Here is a 21,732-nt window from a genome sequence, read left to right on the forward strand (position 1 = left end):
CTTTAGTTTACAGTAGTACATGTGATATTTTAACTGACTTCTGCTTTCATTGCTGATCAAATCAATGGGATCTACTAATATCCAGGAAACTAAAAGCCTTCAGTTGACAAATGTATATCAGGTTTATAAGAGGTAAAGGGCCTGCAAGTATCTGAGCGAGTAGCAGCGTACCAGGTTCTCGTTGGTGAGCCGGGTGATCTCGTGCTGCAGACTGGCTTCGATGCGGGCCTCTGGAGGCAGCTGGAGGTTCTGAGCCAGGAGCTGCTGCTGACGATTGTTCTCCTCCTTGACATTCTGCAGCTCGCCGCGCAACGCCTCCACCTCATTATCGTAACTTCTTCGCTGAGTTTGCAGCTGGTGCTCCAATAATCTGGGGAGGACAGACATGAAGCCAGAGACAAGATTGGGGGATGGGGGGGGTGTGAGGAGGTGTTGGAAGATTGTGGAAATGTGTGTTTATAGACAGCGGGGGGACGAAACAACAGGACAGGGAAAAGGAAGAGAAAAATAATTAGCTCGCTAGAATGATGGAGAGAAGCAAAGACAGCAGGAGACCCCCAGTGCAGACAGACGTGAAGGTTGAGATTCACACCAGTGTAGTGACCAGCAGCCACTCTGAGACAAACTGCTGAGTCACTCCGTGTTACTGCAAGAAAAGACAAGCGAATGCATCTTGAAAAGCTGAACTTGAGTCAACGCCGTCCTCATGTCAGGCTCAGCAAACAAAGAGGTTGGGCTCATTCGGTTTCTTGCATCGACAGCTTGTGCATTTGTCAGTAATATGGGTGGAACTGATCAGTCAGTCAGCTTAGCAAATAATTACTCAACCTTTAACAAGAGCTTCTCCATGTCTTATCTTAAGAGAGAAGCTGGCAAAGTCAAAGTGAATGTGTCAAAACGAGGCTCTCCGGTGTAAAATACTGACTGTGAATCAGTTTTATCAAATTAAATATCAAGAGTTTTTTCCCTGCTGTCTGAACAGCTCATGTCAGCAAGTAAACTGTTGGTCACAACAATATCAATCTAATCATCTGTCAGTAGAATAAAAACATTAAATATTCAAAAATGATTTCAGGCCGGTGGGTATTTGGAGTTATACAAAGTTATGTGTAGTTTTGAGCACAAAAGGTTAGTAAAATAGTTCTATTAATGAGGGTAAAAACCAGATCATTCAATTAAAAAAAATAGTTGTCAAAAATGCTATGCATATAACCATGCAGCAACTAGGGAATTTGACTGTTTTTGATTAAATTGGTTCACATAATCACTCTCATACAACATTCAGGAATTCACTAAGCTGGTCAGTTAAATTTCAGTTTTACTGTAAGCCGTCTATGTGGAATACAGTGTGGAAAGAGTGAAGGGGGAAAAAGCGTGTGTGAAATATGTAACCTGCCAAAAAAATATTGTTAGCAACAAAACGGAGGGTGTGAAATTCAACTAATAATTTGAAATGCCAACTGTAATGACCACGTGTATAAAAATAGCTTTTTATGAGTGAAAAGAAGCCCTTCAGCCCTACTTAAAATAAGCCTCTGTTTTACGATTAAAACATAAAAATCTTTAACAGAGAATGAAAGAGAAAAGATGAAGTGTTGCAGCAGCACACATCCAATCCTGTGATAAGCCAAACACGCATGTGTGCGCGCGCGCGCACACACACACACACACACACACACACACACACACACGCACGCACGCAGTATCATGCTGAAACATCACACTCTTGTGTGAGACGCGGTTACACCTGATGGTCTCCTTTAAGCCCTGATTAACCAGCCACAGCTCCCCGTCCTCATTCAGCTTATGGAAGTCTGGGGCAGCAGATCTGACCGACACACAACACAAAGGAACATGAAAAGCACAATGACAACAAAAAGATGCAGGGAGGATGGGTGAAGTGGGCGAAGACAAGGTGAATACGAATACTTGTGAATTTGTGTGGTTTCTGGAAATAAGTGTGCTACGTCTGTTGTCTGCAGTTCATGATGCATGAAGGTCATTTTGGGGGAGTCTCATTGGGCTCCTAGATTTTTCAGGAGAACAATTAAACTTCTACCTAAAAGTAGATCCTTCCAAAGCCAATAAGACAGAATGATTGAAGTATATCTGCCTGAATATCACATACAGCACTATATGCATTTAAACTGCCCCATGTTTGTAGTTTCACTAGATCAGTGGCAGACTCGTCTCCTGTGTGCGTGGGCCTGTTGTGTGTTGTCTACTGTGCAGTTACACCGGCTGTTGCAGGGCAAGTTTGTGAATGTCATCAAAGAGGGTGACAAGCAACAAATGGAACAAAAAGGGAGAAACAGACAGAGGCAGTGATGCACACGAACACTTTTAAGAAGTTCTGATGATTGACAACTTTATCACTTTCATATACGTGTTCAAATGTTATATTTCGTTGAATGAAAATGAATCAGATGGATTTGCTGGTGCATGCTGGTCTTCTGTGGCCCTGCAGGCTCAACACATGGCATTCTGATCGACTGTTTAAAGGACCAGACTAAAGACCTCTGGATTGATTATTTGAATAGGATGTTCAAATTCTGTTTTCATTGTGTTTAATCTGAAAGTCTCTTCAAATGAGTCCTTTGCTCGTGGGTGACGTGGTGGTTACTGCGAGGGCTTCAGTTCGTCAACATACGCATCCTGAAAAGTGTGCGGCTGTGCATCGATGTTCCAACAAACCCACTAGTGGGCTTTCATGCAGGTTTCATGCCAAACTTGTTCCATAAAGCTGAGACAGGAGGCCTCCTACAGCATCAAACAGCACTGCAGCAAAGTCAGTGCGTGAGAAAGTCACTCTGAATGAAATAAAGGTTGAATCAAAGTCACTCTTGAGCCCAGACATGCTTTCATGCTACTCTGTAAATAGCTCACTGTGAATGTGCAGTGCTTCAGATATACATAGTCAAACCTGCAGTTTGTTTGCTTTGCTGTAGCAAATGTAGGAAAGCAGTTTGTGTAACTGGAGAGGAAAAATACCCCTAAAAAGCAGAAATCCATAAAAACCGGTCAAAATAGAGACGGGTAATCAGTTTTTAAATGAAGCCGATTCAATAATAAAAAAAAAAATTTCACAATTGTTACAACTGATGTTCGGATTGTGAGAGGCTATCAATTGTTTGTCACACCTCATAAACGTGAAGCAACCTGAAATGCACTGGCCTGTGTGAGAGTTCTACAGTTCCCTCACTCGACCGACTTTCTCACTGAAAAAAACAAATCAAAACAATGTTTCAAAGCGCAAAGGGAAGCAAGCCGAGACCTTTTCCTGACGATCCCGGCCAGCTAGCTGCCCTGCACCCGAGTGGGTTTTCTGCATTGTCATGAGACTAATTTTGATGATAAAATGCTGTTTTGGAAGAACTGCTGCGAGCGAGCCAGGCGTGAGCGCTTCAACTTGAGAGACTCGGCTCTTATTCATGAAGCCACTACTCAAAACCCTGCAAACCTACAATTCAGAAAACCTGACTTTCAGAAATTGCTGAAAAACACAGTCTTCAGTTGGCGCATGAGGAAGAACTAAAGGTCTAGTTGAAGCTGCGATATTACTTGACATGCTGTTAGCATCAGCTCAGACATGTTGCCTCCTGTCAGTCATGTTCAGTGGCAGCGTGGCCATGCATGTTCAGTTCCATGATGCATAGGCCACGTGTCACGGGTTACCTGAGCCTACTCAGGAGATCAACCACTTCCAGCGGCTTACGCATGAACCTGGGAGATCTGCACAGGACAAGGCAGCGTTCACACACACAGACATGTCTCTCACATACATTACGATAACATTTATGATGGAACCGGTGCTCAGGAAGATTTAACATTTGGATAAAAGAGAGTTGATGGAATCAGAGAGTGAATTCAACACTGAAACAAATGAAGAGAAGGAAAGATGAACTGGCTGTGATAAAGTACCTGTTGGTGTCTTTGAGGCCAATGTAAGCCTGCTTGATTTCATCAGCGTCCTTCAGTTTGGAAACATCCTCAACATAGACAGACGCCTCCGTCATGGTCTCCTAAAAAGACAAGAGAGGATAAAAGAATATTAGCACTGATTATTCTAATAAAGCAGGGATGGGTGGCTGGGAGGGAGACTCATCTCTTAGGTTTGTGGGTGAAGACCAGGGAGTTAATGGTTTATTAATGTGACTTCACACTGCTGTGGGCGCTCAGCGTGTGTGCTGCAGACTCCCCGCCTGCATCTGTGCAGCTTATGGTTAAGACTGGCCTTTTATTCTGACAATCATCACCCAGTTGGAGCCTCACTCTGGAATAGTGTCAAGCTATTTAATCGTGCCTCAGGCCTTGTTCGGTTGTGGCATTAAAGTGTGTCCTCCGTGATCCCATCTCAAGCAGACAGCTCAAGTTCAACAGTACATGAGTACTCAGTTCACAAGCGCCTCCCAGTGACCACGTCTCAGAGATCTTGATCACGAGTGTGGTCACACTTGTGCTGAGAGCTGCTCACTTGTGACCGGACACGTTAATAGCAGGTCTGGACCGGGTCTCAGTGACAGTCGTCTACTCAACTAGTAAACAAGCTTTCCAGAGACCGGAAACGCAGCTGAGGGTACAAGGGAGGAAGGTTAGGACTAGTTTTCTTTGCGTGATGTGACACTGGGAACCAGTCTATCAGCACATTATAGGCAACTTGAGTTAATTGTGCATATTTTATACCATTGTATAAAATCTTCACGTTCAGCTCGTGCAGCATCCGTCGCAGAGAACGCTGCTGTTAAAAAAGCCACGGTGCAAATCTGTCACAGATAATTAGTGCACACACAGGAAGTAAATGAATGCTTTCACAATGAGCACTGATGAGACACGTGAGATAATCCACCAGGAGGACAGACAGAATCTTAATGTGAAGCCTGGTGGAGTAGGAATACTGATCCTGGACCACAGCAATATTTCATGGCTGTTCATTTGAAGGTCTGACCATAATTTGGTTCTGTGTTGGGGTTTCAGTATGATTAATGCAATATATGAGATTAATACATGAAATAAAATATGAATAATAGCACTTGATTTTGTGTTTTTAAGGATAAAAATAAAATGATTTCACATTTTAGGGACATCACAATTTTGAAGATGCTTTAATTGTTACCTTTCATTAATTGATGTTTTTTCTTTTTGTTCAAAATGTAATTCTTTGGAAGTCATTTCATTGGAGTAAGGATGGTGGAAAATGAGAAAGAGAGAGGGGGGCAGGTCTTCCTTCTAGCAAAAATTAGAGGCCTTTTATGCTTAAAAAACCCCCAATCAAGATCAGACTGAATATGAGTCTTAACATTTCTGAAGTTGCATGTTAAATTGATTCTGTTGGATTTGCTGTTCTTGTCTAAGAAGGTTTTTTTTGTGGTTGTTTTTTTTTAAGAAAACACACCATGAAAATGTGTGAAATATTCATGCAGGATGCAATTTCCAACTGTACCTTCTCATCCTGTGGGAAAGCATGGATGGAGGAGAGAGGGTGGAGACAGAATTAGACACACTGGGGGCACAGTGACAACATCAGCTACGAACTCCCAAGGGTTCACATGTCAAACAAGCAACATCCTTTAAAGATGAATGGGGACATAAAATTGGAGTTATTTACTGAATCTTATATCGTTGGAGTATTATATCTGCTGAAGCTCTAATTCAAATTTATTTTCGGAGGTATCTTTTTAACAAACAGACAACAACAAAGCTGGCGGGATGAAAACATTAATGTCAGGGAGCGAATGCATGCAGGCTGCATCTACTTTAATATTGTGTTGATTCTGATACTTTGATGACTACAGTTGAAATACTTGTGTTTTTGTACTGTATCTTTCAGTGAAGTCAGCTCTTTTCAGGGGGAGTAAAGATGTGCTGATGCACTTCCCCTGAAATTCCCCAAGAAATGAGACTGTGAAAAAACTTGTGCCTACCTTGTGCTGCATGGCTTCCTTCTGGCTGACCAGCTGGGAGCGCAGGATCAGAACCTCCTCCTTGCGGACCTCCAGCTCCTCACAGGAGGCGTTGAGCTGATCCAGGAGCACCTTGTAGGCAGGGGAGCCAGGAGCCCCCGCACCTGTGGCTGCGTTACCCAGCAGGCTTTGCCTCATCTCTGCCAGGTCATGTTTCAGCTTCTTGTTCTCAGACTCCAGCTCCTGACGCTGAAAAAGTGCACATGTACAGGTCATGGTGTTAGCAGTAAATAAGGCTTCGTGAAGCCTCATTTAAGAAAACAAAATGTCTGAAGTAGTAAAGTTATACTCTGAAAAACCTGTATTACTGTTGCATTTCTCTCTGCTCACCTTGAGGGACTCATACTCAAGCTCGGCCCCTCGAGCCTTTTTAAATTCGGCATCGTCCTAAAACAGAGAACAGTTTCCGGTGGTGAGGAGACCTGCTGGACTCAGATACAGCTCTAATACCCCACACTGTCCAGCTTGACCAAGGATGAGTGAGAAGGTGGCATGATAAGAAGAAGCTGTAAAACTGTATCAGAAAGGTGTTTACTATGTAATATCTTTAAATAAGTAATTTAATTATGCACAAAATGATTAAAAGCCTCCTATCTTATTAAAAAGATAATGAAAAGTGTTGTTATGTATACTTAAAGAGCTTTTATTTACTCTTGTATGGTAAAGTTAACAATCTTGCACCATAAATCAACAGCTGATATTTATTTAATTTAAATCATTTAATCAAGTGATGGCTGTGGGAATTCCATGTAAGTCCATACCCTGGCTCTAGCCCGCTGGAACTGCTCCTCTTTGTTTTCCAGTTCGTTGCGCAGGGATTGCTTTTCTTGCTCCAACTCTGTGAGGCGCTTCTGTAGCTTGAGGGTCAGCGAGGTGTCTATTCCTCGTGTTAAATCCTGCGGGACATGATCATGTTAGGATAGAGCTTCTTCCCCTTTAGTGATAGACAACTCTAGCAAGTATAGCCCTTTCACTCTTGGCAAAAAACACACTAACACCCATTAAGCCTGAAGGATACGATTAGTATTCCTACCTGGTCGAACTGAGAATGTCAAGAAATGCTTAGCATTGAAATTCCCAAATTTAGTGTGGAACTACCCAGGCAGCATCATTTTTCATTTCTTGGTTTAAAGAAATGAGGTTCAACATTTATTTGCTCTTGGCATTGTGCACTCTCACACTAGTGAGACAGCGAGGTGAGAGTCTCTCCTCAAACTCTACAAACTTTTCAACAGGAAGAAGAACTCAGGAGACACTTCTGTCCCCTCAGACACCAAACTCATCCCCCTCCATCAAAGCAGCATTGGAATACCATTCAGATTGTGTTTTAAGGGTTTGAAAGGGACTTATTGAAGTAAAAGATTTAAAATTGTTACTCCAGTTATATTAACGAAGGTCTAGTTGCTGCTAATATTTTACTGTATCTGATGCAAACTTGCTTACTTCTGCAGCGCGGGAACCTTCTTCTGATTCGGCGAACTCGGAGTTGAATGTGTATTCGGACTCGTTGCTGCTGTGGGTGGAATCGGTTCTCCTGTGCCCAGGCTTGGAGATGTTCTACATTTTGAAAGGAGAGGAATATGATTAGAGTACGATACAAATCTAAACTGAATATTCTTTACTCAGCAGTGGCGACAGAAAATCTGATGATGGCAAATATAGCACAGGAGTTTTAATAAGCCGAGTAAAATCTTTATGTTTAACAGGAATCTTGTCTGGTCTATACGCATGGCGCATGAATATCTGAGTGCAAGCCGTCCTCACGGTGGAGAGAGCCATTTCCTCCTTCAGGTCGTCGTATTTCTCCTCCAGGCGAAGGTGTTCTGATAAAAGATTCTGATAGCGAGATCGCTCCTCGTTCAGATCGGTCTCCAGCTGCTGAGTCTCCTCTGCTATCACACGGGCCATTTTCTCTGGATGAACAGAGAATGAATGAAGGAAGCGTGATGGACAGTGCAGAAGACAATATTGACGACTGGGTGGATGTGTTGTATGATGGCCTACCTGTCATCTGCTGACTCTGTTCCTGAATCAACCTGTTCAAGTCGTCCTTGTCCTTCTTCAGTGTGCCGTTCTGGTCCTTCAGCTCTGACACCATCTAAACACACACACAAACAATTCTTCAACTGGATCTTGTCCAAAGCTGACACTGTGTGAAAACCATTCTTCAGTCTCAAAAGAGAAAAAGTAAATAATAAACAATGTAAGTGATAAACAAAACTAATACCAATTAGGTTTGAAATACTCAATGACCGAGTGAACTTCAGTCAAAATGCTGCCTTTAAGGATTCTTCTCCTGGGACGGAAGAGTGATCTTTTTCTTGAAGTGGGTCTTTATTTCTGAGCTTGATCTCCAGATCAGGGCCAAATCAAAAGAGTTCATTGTAATGCCAGAATTTTCTGAAGGAGTTTACAACAACCTCTTCTTCCTGTTTGGTTGTTCTCAGTCTTTCAAGCTCTGAGCTACAGATAATGAATGGGTAGACAATGAGGGAATGCTGACAAAACAAAACAAAACAAAGAGACACACACAGTTCTGTGGCTAAAACACTAGCATGATACTCTATCTCCTGTGCTCACCTGCTCCAGGGCAACTCTGCCCTCTGAGCCCACCACGTCCCCCTTTGCCCTTGGTTCTCTGTGGCTCCTAAATTGGGGAAAAACTGTTTGCTTCGGATGCCAAAAGCCATATATGACATCATGTATTTTGGGATATAAATGTCCAGGATTCTATGGGAGAGTCTAGTCATTAGGAGCATTTTCTATTGACTATTCACTTTGTGAAAAGGTTTATTAGCTAAAATCAAAAGGGGAAACTAAAAAAAAAAAAAAAAAAGGAAAATTTAGGGATGAATCATTTTAATTCAGCCACTTCAAAAGAGGAGTTTCTCTGATTTCACACAAGAACAAAGGGAAAACACACAGGTGGGAGACGGATGGAAGGGTAGCACTACTGTACATGGAGACTTGCACATTGATAGAGATGATTTGGATTCTGCCGTACTTTCTCCATTTCGTCCCTGTAGGTTTGTGCCCAGTCCTCGATGGTCTTCTTCTCCTGCTGTGTGGCACTCAGCTCCTTCTTCAGCTTCTCCAGCTCGTCCAGAAGGGAGTTCACCCGGCTGCCTTTGTTCTTGGCGTCCTCTTCCACCCCACGCAGTCGGTTCACCTCGCTGCGCAACCGCTCGCTCTCTGTCGAGTAGGTCGTCTCCAAACCAACTAGCTTCTCGCTGATTGACCGGTTTTCCTTGTTCTGGGAACGATTAAACCAGGAAAGTTAGGCAAGATAATTCACAAAAATAAACAATTAAAGACATCTTTTCTTTTTAAAAAGTACAAAGCAGAAAGCAGGAATCTCACCTGCTCATCAATCTTCCTCTGCAGCTGCATGATCTTGTTCTCCATGCCTTTGTTGAGCTTCTTGAAGTGCTCCACTGAGCGGGCCTCAATCTTCAGCTTCTTCAGCTCACGCCTGGCCCTCATCCTGCGGATGCAGCACTGCAGGTAGACGATGGAGCGAAGGCATCGCTTGTACCAGCATCGCGCCAACCAGCCACGGGCGCGCTTCTGTATGATCACCGCCTTGGCCTCCCGCAGGAGCTGCAGACAGACGAGGAAGCAGTTGAGGAGACTGATATTTTCAGATCGAAGTACAAGATAAACATTCCTTTCCAAATCAATTTCACTTCATCTAAAAGCAGTTTCTCTTGTTGCATGGGTTCAGCAGAGGTGATGGGGAGCACCTGCACATGGATATCAGAATTCTTCACTTGTCATCTTGGTGGAAATGTATTCTGATGTTTTCAGTAGATTATCTCTTGTTTCAAGACTGACATAGGAAGATAAACAATTTTTCAGTGTGTGCATGTGCATGTGCATGCATGTGTGTCTCACCCCCTGATACTTCTGCCGGGCCATGTAAGCTCTGAGGATCGTCTGCATGGCCAGGGCAGCAGCCTGCTTCTGCCTGTAGCGCTTCTTCTCCACATACATCCTCTGGTACTTCTGGATGATGGTCGCTGCCTGAGTGCGACGCATGAACTTTGCCAGGCTGAGGAGAGACAAGGAAGGTCAAGTCCTGATCAAAAAGCCTCCATTTTTGGACTTCAATTTGTAGAGATTTTCTCAACAAAAATGAACAAATAATGACTTGTGTGACAAGTCATAAGACTAAAACTAAATCAAAATTAGCTGCCCAAAAAACCCAGACTAAAATAGTTACAGTTGTCTTTGGCTAAGATAAGACTAAAACAGTCACCTAAACCTTGATTAAATAAAAACAGAATGAGGATGACTAAATATGACAGAACTGTTAAGGACACTGTGCACACAACTAGACTACATTTAAAAATACCTGCTATAATGAGAATGAATGTGAACAGCTGAAGGGAAACTGAGGGGAACTCACCAGCGAGCCTGGTATCCTCTGGTGAACCTCTGGATGGTGATGGCAGCACTGCGTTTGCGCAGGTACTTCTTGCGAGCCAGCCAGCAACGAATGGTTTTCTGGATGCGAATGCAGGCGGCACGCAGCTTGTCTGCCCTCAGCTTCTCCAGGTAGGCGACCTGGCCCGCCCTGAAGAAGATCTTGGTCTTTCCAAACTGGTATTTATCCTGATCCTGAGAGAAGACAGGAGCAGAACTCAGGGGTAAGATATCAGTTCGAGGGACTCTTAGCTTGGGATTGATGCGCAAGAACTCGTCTTGACCTGGACTAGTTTCTCCAGAACATTCCTGCAAGTCAACTTCTTGTCCGGGAGAACATCTTTCTGCTTCATTAGCACTCTGTAACGGCTGAAGAACTCCTGGTATGTCCATCTGAGGTCAACAGACAAGTAAAACTGTGTTACAGAACTACCATGATCACACGTTTATATGAGCAGGTATTTCCGCAACATAGTCCATAGTACTGTATTCTCATCATGTTTAATCGAATTCTACATTCAGATACAATAACATGACTTCCGACACTGAGTCTAAACATAATGCATCTAGAAATGCATTAAGGAGATCACTACGCACACCTGGACATTTCTAAAATCAGCTCTAGCAACATTCGTAACTACAGATCACATCAGTCAATGGCTGTGTTCTTGTTCAGCCAACTGAAGGTAAATGTGTTTCCTTATATCCTACTTGAAAAAAACATCAACAATAAATGATCTACATCTGAAAAACACAGAGCAAATATATAGAAAATTAGACATGAAGCAGTAGGAGAGTTGGAGCGACGTATTAGTACCGAGATGGGAAACCAGCTGCAGAGATGCGGATCGTTTCCAGGACACCACAGGCTCTGAGCTGCTGCACCGCACGTTTAGGATCAAACCTACACACAAATGATCACAAACAATATGGCCGCCATAAGTAACAAATTGTGTCTTATGGTAAATATGTGTCAGGTTTGACGTAACAGAGATTCTCCTGAACAGAGGGGGCGGACTCACGAGAAGGCCAGCTTGAAGTCATTGGGTTTGATGCAGCGGACGTAGTGTGGAGTGGTCGCATTCAAAGTGTCCATCAGCATTTGAAGAGAGTTTCGAAACTACGAGAGAGAAGCGTTACTGTGACAACCACTGCTGATGTTTACCGAGTATAAAACAAGGCTGAGTAAATGAGCTCAAGATCAAATCTGTTTTAACCACAAGTAGCAAATACACACCATCACCATCACCACCATCATGATAATCATCAGAAACAGTTCAACTCTGTCAATCACACTGATCAAGAATTTCATCAACCTGGCAGCCGACAGTCTTCTTGTGCTCCTTGCTGCTCTTGTCCCGGTTCTTGTCTGGCTTGATGCTGAGACGAGTCCTGCCTCCAGTCCCTGGGACCTGACCAGTAGGGCTGGTAGCCTTCTCCTCATCTTGGAACAGCGCCACCAGCAGGTCAAACTGGGAACAGCAGCCCGATTTACAGTCACAAACAGCAGGTGGCACTATGAAGTTGGGTCAGCAAGAGTGACTTCCTGAGAAACTGACTGAAAGCAATACTTCACCCAAGAAGTTTATTCGTGTTTTTCCCCCTGCTGTATTACTTTTCCGGTTTACAAACTCTCAAACGCTTCATTTTGGTATAATCAACGTCTTCTTTCACCAGCTGTACGATCAATAATCCATAAACACTTTGATTTGAGCAAAAAACAAACAACAATAAACAACTCTGTAATCTGCCGGCACACCAGAGAGGTTATATTTGGTTTGATTTTAGCTCAAATCCAAGTGTGCGTGGAGCACTGATCATACCACTGGATTCAGAAGACGTGGAACATATCGCATGATGCCTTTGAGTTTGTAAATAGATCTTTTGCTGTGGTAGCTGTTGTTAGCTATCAGTCGCCATTAGCTTCAAGCTAAATATACATTGCTGGTTTATTCCAGTCACAAAGAAGTAATGCGGGAGGGGAAATTGTAGATGTGAGCTCAAGACAGCTATTTTTGAGTACCTTAAATGAAAAATACATGTTTTGGGTGAAGTATCACTTTAAAACACCTCGTTTCGCACTGTCTGAAGACTGCAATATTAACTTCCTTACATGGCATGCGTTTTTTCTTACTGCTAAGTGCATACAGGCTTACCAAGCTTGATGACAGCTGAGCATTTGCCACCTATTATTTTCTCCACCATATTGGTCCAATACACATCTCTGTTAATCAAGTGCAGCAAAATGAGAGATAATCTAAACAATATGACACAAATTCAGCTGAAAGTCTGCCTGACAGGTTTGCGAGGAAATGTGAGCAGATGTTGGATTTCTTGATTAGAACTTGTTAAACTCATTCAAAGTCAGAGAGTTGTTACAATGTAATAAAAGCCCAATGAACATGATGAAAAGGTTATGTTTCATCACATATGATGTGCTGCTGCATATGTGACTGCATGGCATTATTATGCCATGTGACATGAATATTATCATGTGTAATCTATGCCCTTTAGTAAAGCACACACACACACACATCAGATATGCTCCATATAACCGAGTGGTTATATGAGCAGGACACTGAGCTCCTCCTGCTGTGTTCAGAGCGTTGCCATGCTGCCTCTCTCGCCAGCGTCTTTAAGCAGAACATCTAAGTTTATAGGCTCTGCTTGGTATTAGCATCACTCAGAAAAATAAGACAAAGCTCCTTCTTTCGCCCCTTTTGATGTACAAATCCCCCTTCTTTATTCCAAGTTGTTTTAGTGCTCCCCATGCAGCAAACAATGACACCATTTCAATCCCCTCAGTGCTGTTAAGAGTGATAAGAAATCAGTGCCAGACAGAGAGAGGGAAGGAGGAAAAATAAAGAAAAAAGGAGCTAAATAAGCACTACAGGCAGACCAGCGTTGTATGAACGCCTCCGTTTACCTTCTGTTGGCAGGGAAGGGTTGTCATGATGAAGACAGAGCCAAACATACATGGACAACAAATGGAGACACAGTGACAGAACAAACACAATGACATTAAAAGGAAAAGTTAAAGGACACCAAAACTGAAGTTTAAAATCATTGCCATCCCCATCCGCCACCTTTAAGACACATCTACAATTCAAACCAGAAAGGAAATAAAACCAGGCAAACGTATGATGATGATGTGAAGGGCAAAGCATGATGGGATGATGATTTTTTACTCAGATGCAGTCCACAATACTTTAGGTTGCATTTCCGCAGTAATTACATCCTGCAGAAGAATATGGTTCTCATGGAGATTGAGTTGTACTGGCTGCATTTTTCATCACTGCTTCAGGCATTGCTGAAATGCACCATGTTGATTGGACTCGTTGGCATGAATGTGGGGTTTGAATGCAGTTTCAAGCGGCGCAGGTACTGTTACATTTTTAATGCCTGTGGTTGGAACCAATATTAAACAGATGGAATATTCAATGATCAGCACAGTGTGTTCTGAGACAACGACAGTGTGTCCTCTCTATTCTGCCCTGCAGTCCCAGAAAAGGACGAACCGTCCTGAAGTGCAACTTAAAGCGGCGTCTTTGTATCATTGATAGCACACACGGACGCATCATACGAGAGACGTCATGGTGCAGCCCTGCTGATCTGGGGGTTGAATGTGATAAGATCTGTGTGTTTCTGGAGAGCTTACGTGCGTCAGTGCCGGGAAACAGGACTGCAGTGTTGGAGTGTGTCCCATCGATTTCACATGCATCAAGAGGCTGTCACTGTGTGATGCCCTTCAGACATTCTACATTGTGGGGTATCCTGTTCTTTCTGTCACAAAACTGCCTACATACAGTTCAACTTCAAAATCATATGTGTGAAAACAACACATTAACGGTAACGGTTAGAAGAATCATTGAGAACACGTCAGAAAAAAAAAGAAAAAAAAAGAACACGTCAGATGATGAAGTTTTAAAATGCCTACGGGTGATGTGAGATTCAACTTTGACAGTCGTGTGCATCTCATTCCATCTGGGGGTGCGTGACACCTGAAACCTGTTCTGAGCCACATTAGCGAGAGCGCGAGGGATATCTGAAGTTACTGGAGATGAGTGACAGAAGAAGAAGCTTAAACAGCGGAAGATGGCCACGTTATCTTGGTTGTAAGAATGAGACTGGATATGGAGGGATATTAATGTGAGATATAGCGATTAAATGAAAGTCGTTAGCTGCAAAATGTTTATAAAACCATTTTCTCAGTCTTTCTGACACTGCAAAACTTTAATAGCTGATACAGAAAAATTACAGTGAAAAAGAGTGCGGGCAAACAATCTGCTAGCTAGAAAACACAACACAACACACACAAAGAGAAAACTGATGGGATAAGCCTGGCAGCCAAATGAAACAAACCTTAATTTGACTAAATCTTGTTTAGAGGTCATAACCACTTAATCCCGATTGTTTCAGTCTCACTGATTCAGACACCCAGACGAAATGTCTGTGTGTTTGTGTGTGTGACGTGTGTGTTAAGTGGTTGTATTAGAGGTCAGAGCGGACTGAGTTTGAACTCTTACCCGGCGTTGCTCTTGTTGAAGTCTATAAGAGATAACAGTCTATAACAGTCGCACGTCCATGTGAGCACTGACACACTGCATCATTGTGTGTGTGTGTGTGTGTGTGTGTGTAGCCAAAACAGTAGCAAGGATATAAACGCGTTTGACTCAACAGACTTGTACACACAGACACACACACACACACAACACACATAACTGTAATGTTAATTCATTCATGATCTCGGAGTGTGTATCAGAGTGTGTATCAGAGTGTGTATCAGAGTGTGTATCAGAGTGTGTATCAGAGCGTGTTCCAGAGGTTCAGCCCAGGTCAAAGTATTTGGTTTCATTTGCATTTTTTGCTTTGAAAAAAAGTGACATTGAGCGATTGGGTATTGAAGAATCTTTGATAGCAAACGTTTCTTTTTAGATTTTGGGGAATCCCTTTTGGCGAACGTTTTTCCAAAACAAATAAAAGGCATTCTCTAATCAGAACAATAGACAAAATTATTTAATATGCATTGCATTAATTTAATATTTTGCATGTTTTGGTCACTCTTAATGAATGAGAAGAAGGCTACGATCCATTTTCACAAATTAGCCCTTCATATGATTTATCATTTTTTATACTGCTAAAAGAATATGTAAATATATAAAGAATAAACATCAGAACACACTAGTGTGTGTTCAGGTTTGTCAATCATGAGTAAATAAAGCTCTGCCTGTAGTTGGAGTTGCTCAACGGTGGAGTTGTTATCTTCTTGGCCAGTTGAGGGCGCTGCTTCCCTGAGCCTCCAGATGGGAGCCCTGCTCTCTAAACAGCACCCTATTTTTCTTTCCTCTCCTTGAGATTCCAGGCTTCATAGTACTTTAATGTGTACAAGCCTGTGTTCAAATATGTCTCAGCACATAAATCTGTCATGAAATGCCTCACGGATGGGTGTGTGTGTGTGTGTGTGTGTGTGTGTGTGTGTGTGTTCTCCTCACCTTGCTGGCCTTCAGCACATTGATCTGCTCTTCATTCACCGTGTCCTTGTTCTTCTCCAAGAAACCCTCACATTGGTATTCCACCTGCTCGGCAAAAAGAGACTCCAGTTTTTGCTACATGAAACTGCGACGGCATTCCATAGTGATTTTAAGACAACTTCTACAAGAGATAAGATTCACTGTATTACATTTTTATGTTCAAAATCAGATCATTGTAGATATCAATTATTCCATCTAACTAACAAGCAAAGATTGAGTTATTTCCATTACAGTAGTCTATTATATTTTCTATATTTCTATTTCTATATGACTAACAGGATCTGTCATGTAGAAGTCAGAGGAGCTGAGACCAAAGAATTTGAAGTTCCTACTTCTTTATTGAAAGTTTAGATTGTGAATGGGATATTTCAGCTCTTGAGTTACACAGTAGCTTCTAAAAGGCCAAAGTCGTGATGCCAAAAAACCACATCGACATCAATAATTGTAAATGCTTGATCAGACACATTCCCAGGAGATATTAGGGGGTCACATGGAGAAGCCTGCATTACCCCTTGGCCCGTTTATGTGTAACTTTATAACAAGGATCTAAAAACAGACATGAAAATATCCCGGCACTAACCGCTACCTCATTAGAGGAGACAAAACCTCTTCCACCAGCACACACACACTAAAGGCTTCTCAGCAAAAGCGCTTTTTAGTGTGAAAACAATGATAACAATGAAAAGTCATCTATCCTCCAGCCATCCTAAAAATACCTCACACAAGTGCTGCAGCAGCCACTGCAGCCAATCTGTTCTCAACTGAAGCAGAAAGAGCTGTACTAACGCTCATCAGTCAGACCTCCACTTTTCTGGCTGACCATCGAGGAAGATTCGAATTCGGGCTGAAGCGAAACACAAACGTGAAACAAAGTAAACATCACGTCAGTAGAGCCCACCTTGTCTGCAAAGTGCTGGATGATAAAGGCGCGGTTTGACATGCGTGGCTTCTCGAAGAGGGAGCACGTCTTCAGGTGAGTGTTGTAAAGCTTCTGGGCCCACGAATCATCAGAACCTTTTGGCATCTGTTGTGGAAAAAAGGAGCACATGTGATGGAAACAAGACACAATAAAGTCACTTGGTATCTATCTGTGGGTTTTCATCTTTTCTCTGGAATCATAAAAAAGTAAGTGTTGATGTTTGGGTCATCCTTCGATGTCAGGAATGCGGACCGCCTCTCCTGTCCACAGCCTGTAAACTGACGCTACGACCGTGAGATTAGTTGTCATTGTTTAACTGGGTGATTAACCTGAGAGGAACAGATACAAACTCTGCTTTACTCCATTCAGCACAGCGCCAACTAGGCTATTTAATCAAAAAATACAAAGAACCAACATGCAATTTAACTGAACTGAAGCAGAGGTTAAAAAAACGTAATTAATTTAAAAAAATAAGCATGTAAAATATCTTAAAAAAAAAAAACATTTAAAAAAGCATCATTCAGAAAACATTTAAAGCTTTAAAGAAATACCCTGCACTCCTCGTCCAGCAGGTCCAGGATTCCCATCTTGGCTTCTATCAGGTTGATGCAGGGTTGATTGTCATAGAAATCAATGAGAGTCCAGGGGATCTGCTCCTTCATGTACTCCTCCTGCTCCAGCTTGAACACGTGCTGCACACAGAAATGATTAAAGATTTAGCTGCTTGCATCCATCGACATTTTTGAAATTACTCATTCACTTCTGTAATGTGAAACACATTCTTCTCACCATGTTGAACTGCTGCTGCAGTTTCTCGTTGGCGTAGTTGATACAGAACTGCTCAAAGCTGTTGATCTCAAACGTCTCAAACCTTACCAGAGCGACCAGACAGGAGTCAATCAGCACAATAATATCTTTTACAAGACTAAAATGCTCCTATGAAAAGTACCAACTAATACTTGGATAAAACATTTTGATGATACTTCCTAAAATGGTTTCGAATGGATGACCAAAGTACAGTCGTGGGACATCTCGTAGAATTTACTTAACCACTTTATTTAAAACGCTGCATTGCCTGTTGATAACTGACGTGTTCAGAAAGCTCAAATGGATCAGAACCCAACAGCCGTACCCGTAAATGTCAAGAACCCCGATGAAGGAGTGCTGTTTGACGTTGGTGATCAGAGCCTTGTTCACGTGCTCCACGATCCAGTTGAAAAGTTTGGCATAGATGTGTTTGGACAGCGCGTCACGTGCGTTGGTGGCCTGCAGACGAGGGAGGGTCTTGATATAAGTCTCAGTGGCGGTCTTCAGCTTCCTGTGGCACAGCCACTGAGCCATGTCCTGGTAGGTGACGCCGACCAGTTCGCAGAACGCCGTCAGGTGGCGATTGTTGGGCTGGAGGAAAGGGAAGAGATCTTGATGAATTCACTCACAAACTGGACCAGGAATCCCTGACAACGGGTGCAGCCTTTCCAATTCATTTCATATTTGTGTCGATGTGCAGGCATTTGGTGAATTGTGATTGCTGTTTGGAATATTTTGTTTACTGGGTATTTGTCAAGTTTGTTTGACTTAATTGAGATTAAATGTTTGTGTTTTTGGCTCATTTGTAGCAGTGTGGGAATTAATTAAAGACATAACAAATCTGTTAATTTTATATCTGTATATTTTTTGTTCCATTTTCGTTAACAAACTTTGGAAAGAAATGTTTAGATCAAGCCTGATATTCCTGTGTCAAGCCTGTCTTCCCTACACCAACACAATGAGCCATATAGTCATCCCAGTGCATCCCAAGTACCTCTTTAAAACATCCATCCATCCATTTCCTATTTTCTATACCACTTATACATTAAGGGTTACAGGGGGCGGAGCCTATACCAGCTGACATTGGGCGAGAGGCGAGGTTCACCCTGGACGGGTCATCAGTCCATCGCAGGGCCATCAGGAGCAATTAGGGGTTCAGTATCTTGTTCAAGGACACTTGGACTTGGTCATCGGGGGAAGTGACGATCCAACCAGCGACCCTTCGGTTGCTAGATGACTAAGCTACTCTTTAAAACATACTCTACTCCATTGTACTTCATTACAAAACTACACGTAAGTGAAAAGCATAAAGCTTAAGCACTTAAGACTGCGTGTTTATGAAAAATACAAAGGGAAATCAGGTGAATAACTGCCAAATGTATTTAAATGCTGTCCTCACAGGGATGACGCTGCTGTCTGAATCTCTGTCTTTTATCTCCACATTTCCCAGGTGAAGAATAGCAGCCAGAACCTGAAACAATCCCATCTGATTGGACTCATTGATACCTGCAGGGGATGAACACACACAGACAGAAAGTCAGATGTACTAGTCAGGCACACGCCTTAAATTCAGCTTTTTCTTACAAAAAAACCCCCATCACAACCGTCAATTATCAGTCTGCTGGGGTGATAATGCGCATGTCTTACGTGTGCATGTTTTTACATGTGGATGTATTTGTGTTACCGAGCAATGTGAAGGCGTTGCGGGTGGTGCAGAGCTCCTTGGTGTCATCCACACCGTCGATCACAGGGCTGCGGCCCTGTCGTGTGTACAGGAAGTCATTTGCACTGCCTGAAAGGAGAAGAAAACATAGTGGCAATGACAGAATATAGATGACCTGGATTAAAGATGCTATGTTATTTTTTTAAATAATGGATCTAATTTATTGGAAAGTTTCACCACCAACATTAGGTTATCATGTCTGTCTCAAATTAGTGGGCTTATTCACAGTGGTCGTTCTTACAACAAGGTGACAGTCAAAACAACATGCATGACATCGACATTTTGCAGATGATGATGGTGAAACCAAGATCGACTGGACCACAACAGTTGATTCATTCATGTACACACAGGCACAGAATTAAGACACGGACTGTTGCCCGGCAACATGGGGCACTGACAAGACTTGACAACCACTTGTTTACTGAGCCAGCAAGTCAGCAGGAGAGGAAAAGACAGCAGCTGTGTGTGTGTGTGTGTGTGTGTATGCAGGCACTATAAAGAGAGACTGCCAACTGAGTGGCTGAAAGTGCCAGTGCCAGTGCCAGCAGTGTGTGAGTGAGTGAGTGAGTGTGTGTGTGTGTGTGTGTGTGTGTGTGTGTGTGTGTGTGTCCCGTGACCAGGCTGAGCAGGTGCAGGTCCACAGTGGGAGTGATCTGTACGAGAGGCTGTTCAACAACAGACTCGTGTGTCCCCTGCAGGGAAATCATCTCATTGGTCTAAACTGAGATCTAATCTGATGTGCAGCAGAGCTCTTCAGACACCTGGAGAGCTGAAGGGGTCTTCAGTAGGGGTCACTCCAGTTGCTTAAAGTAGGTTCAGTAGGTGTGCCTATACATACGAGCATGAACTTACTGAGTTTCAGATTCTTGAACTCTGGGAGATGAGATGAAGCACAGAGCTGATAGAAGATATGATAATTCCTCTCCTCGTCCGCCTGGAAGAAACATCAGACATCGAACTGCGATCAACACAACGATGTACATCCACAGTCAAAACGTGATCTGGTCACTGTGTATTTGATCATCATAATTTATTTTCCTCTTTCAGTCCAACATTCAGAATATTCTTGGAGATAAACCAGTCAAAAAGCTCATCTGAAGCAGTTGGTGATAAGAACAGTGATTAACGCGTGTTGATGGAGGTTTCTGTGTCAGATGAGAAGATCAAACACTCAAGACTTCTCCCTGTGCCCCACCTGTATCCACCCATGATGGGCTACAGAACCTTATGGATCAAACAGTAAAGAGCATAAACACTTAAACTGCCTCAATCAAAAATTTCCAAGATTCTGATTCCAGAGACATTTATGATTTGCATGATAAAATCCTTTCGTCAGTGTGGTGTAAAGGCAGACAAAGAGTTGAGGCCTGAAGTTCTAAACTTCTGTTACCTGTGAAACTACAATTATGACACAGCACATGCCTATAAATGGGTGGCACCACTGCAAGCATGTAAAAAATGTTAAGAGGAAAGTAATCACATTATTCCACCAACATCCTCATTCCTGCACACTGCTGACGAGGTCAGGGGTTATACGTGTGTAAAACATTCTTCTTCTTTATCTAGATGAGCACTGCTGGCTCCGCCAGTCAGCAAACACACCCTCTGGTTGTATATTTAAAAAAAAAAAAAAAGACGAGGGGAATAAAAGGAATATAAACAGAGGTAAAACGAGTAGATCAAAAATAAAACCGCTGAAAAGTGTGGATGAGTAACAAAGTCAGGAAACAAACAAGAAGTCCATGATTTTGTGTGAAGCGGAAAGAAATGCGGCTGAGCATTAAAAAATGAGTTTACTTTGTTTTATCCTCCTTATCTTTATGAAGAAGGAAGAGACAGCATCATACTTCTCTACTGGAAACTTCCTGCTCAGGTGTGTGTGTCTGCACTTCCTCATACTTGTGCGCACGAGTCTGGCAGGATTACCACTGTTGGGCAGATGTGTGAGACAGAATGATGACGATCGCGCACCCACCTGGAACACCACTCGTGATTTCTCCAGCAGATATGTTCTCATGTTGGCACCGATGATGCGGTAGCGGGTGTCGAAGCCAATCTCGATGTACTTCCCAAAGCGACTGCTGTTGTCATTTCGGGTCGTCTTCGCGTTTCCAATGGCCTGCGTGACAGCAGAGAAACATAGAGGTCTGTTTCAGGACAAAGAGTTCAAACTTTGGAAGAGCAGAACTGATAAAACTATTATTTCAGTTTATTTGTTAAGACTGCACTGTACGAGTATGCAACATTTACTGTGTGAACTGCAAAGTGCAGCATCAGCACAAGGAGGCAACAAATGATCACATTATGACTTCCCTACAGTGGCATGTAAGTCATCTGAGGTTAGTCCATAAAGACTGGAACTCCTTT

At 42.7% G+C, this 21,732-nt stretch overlaps 1 protein-coding gene across 2 annotated transcripts in view; it reads right to left on the reverse strand.

Annotated features, from left to right (window-relative positions):
* The window catches only part of myo5aa (myosin VAa), a 50,286-nt gene that overhangs the window by 8,948 nt on the left and 19,606 nt on the right, over nucleotides 1-21,732 (reverse strand). Inside the window, exons 6-31 of one of the 2 annotated variants that reach the window (XM_086188108.1) lie at nucleotides 21,341-21,484; nucleotides 20,218-20,299; nucleotides 19,327-19,434; nucleotides 19,042-19,148; nucleotides 17,968-18,233; nucleotides 17,625-17,706; nucleotides 17,387-17,527; nucleotides 16,815-16,940; nucleotides 15,878-15,961; nucleotides 11,702-11,857; nucleotides 11,408-11,505; nucleotides 11,203-11,289; nucleotides 10,670-10,778; nucleotides 10,369-10,580; nucleotides 9,855-10,011; nucleotides 9,321-9,560; nucleotides 8,965-9,213; nucleotides 7,965-8,058; nucleotides 7,725-7,873; nucleotides 7,404-7,517; nucleotides 6,722-6,856; nucleotides 6,291-6,347; nucleotides 5,922-6,149; nucleotides 3,922-4,022; nucleotides 1,748-1,828; nucleotides 172-370 (exon numbers count right to left, since the gene is read on the reverse strand). In XM_086188108.1, the coding sequence (XP_086044234.1) occupies nucleotides 172-370; nucleotides 1,748-1,828; nucleotides 3,922-4,022; nucleotides 5,922-6,149; nucleotides 6,291-6,347; nucleotides 6,722-6,856; nucleotides 7,404-7,517; nucleotides 7,725-7,873; nucleotides 7,965-8,058; nucleotides 8,965-9,213; nucleotides 9,321-9,560; nucleotides 9,855-10,011; nucleotides 10,369-10,580; nucleotides 10,670-10,778; nucleotides 11,203-11,289; nucleotides 11,408-11,505; nucleotides 11,702-11,857; nucleotides 15,878-15,961; nucleotides 16,815-16,940; nucleotides 17,387-17,527; nucleotides 17,625-17,706; nucleotides 17,968-18,233; nucleotides 19,042-19,148; nucleotides 19,327-19,434; nucleotides 20,218-20,299; nucleotides 21,341-21,484 (3,606 nt within the window). The remainder of the gene's footprint in view (nucleotides 1-171; nucleotides 371-1,747; nucleotides 1,829-3,921; nucleotides 4,023-5,921; nucleotides 6,150-6,290; nucleotides 6,348-6,721; nucleotides 6,857-7,403; nucleotides 7,518-7,724; nucleotides 7,874-7,964; nucleotides 8,059-8,964; nucleotides 9,214-9,320; nucleotides 9,561-9,854; nucleotides 10,012-10,368; nucleotides 10,581-10,669; nucleotides 10,779-11,202; nucleotides 11,290-11,407; nucleotides 11,506-11,701; nucleotides 11,858-15,877; nucleotides 15,962-16,814; nucleotides 16,941-17,386; nucleotides 17,528-17,624; nucleotides 17,707-17,967; nucleotides 18,234-19,041; nucleotides 19,149-19,326; nucleotides 19,435-20,217; nucleotides 20,300-21,340; nucleotides 21,485-21,732) is intronic. The other variant, XM_086188117.1, reaches the window with a different exon arrangement.

Source organism: Aulostomus chinensis, chromosome 2 (genome assembly GCF_037954235.1).
Source record: "Aulostomus chinensis isolate RoL2024-O1b breed Wild chromosome 2, RoL_Achi_v1.0, whole genome shotgun sequence".
In the NCBI taxonomy this organism is placed as follows: domain Eukaryota; kingdom Metazoa; phylum Chordata; class Actinopteri; order Syngnathiformes; family Aulostomidae; genus Aulostomus; species Aulostomus chinensis.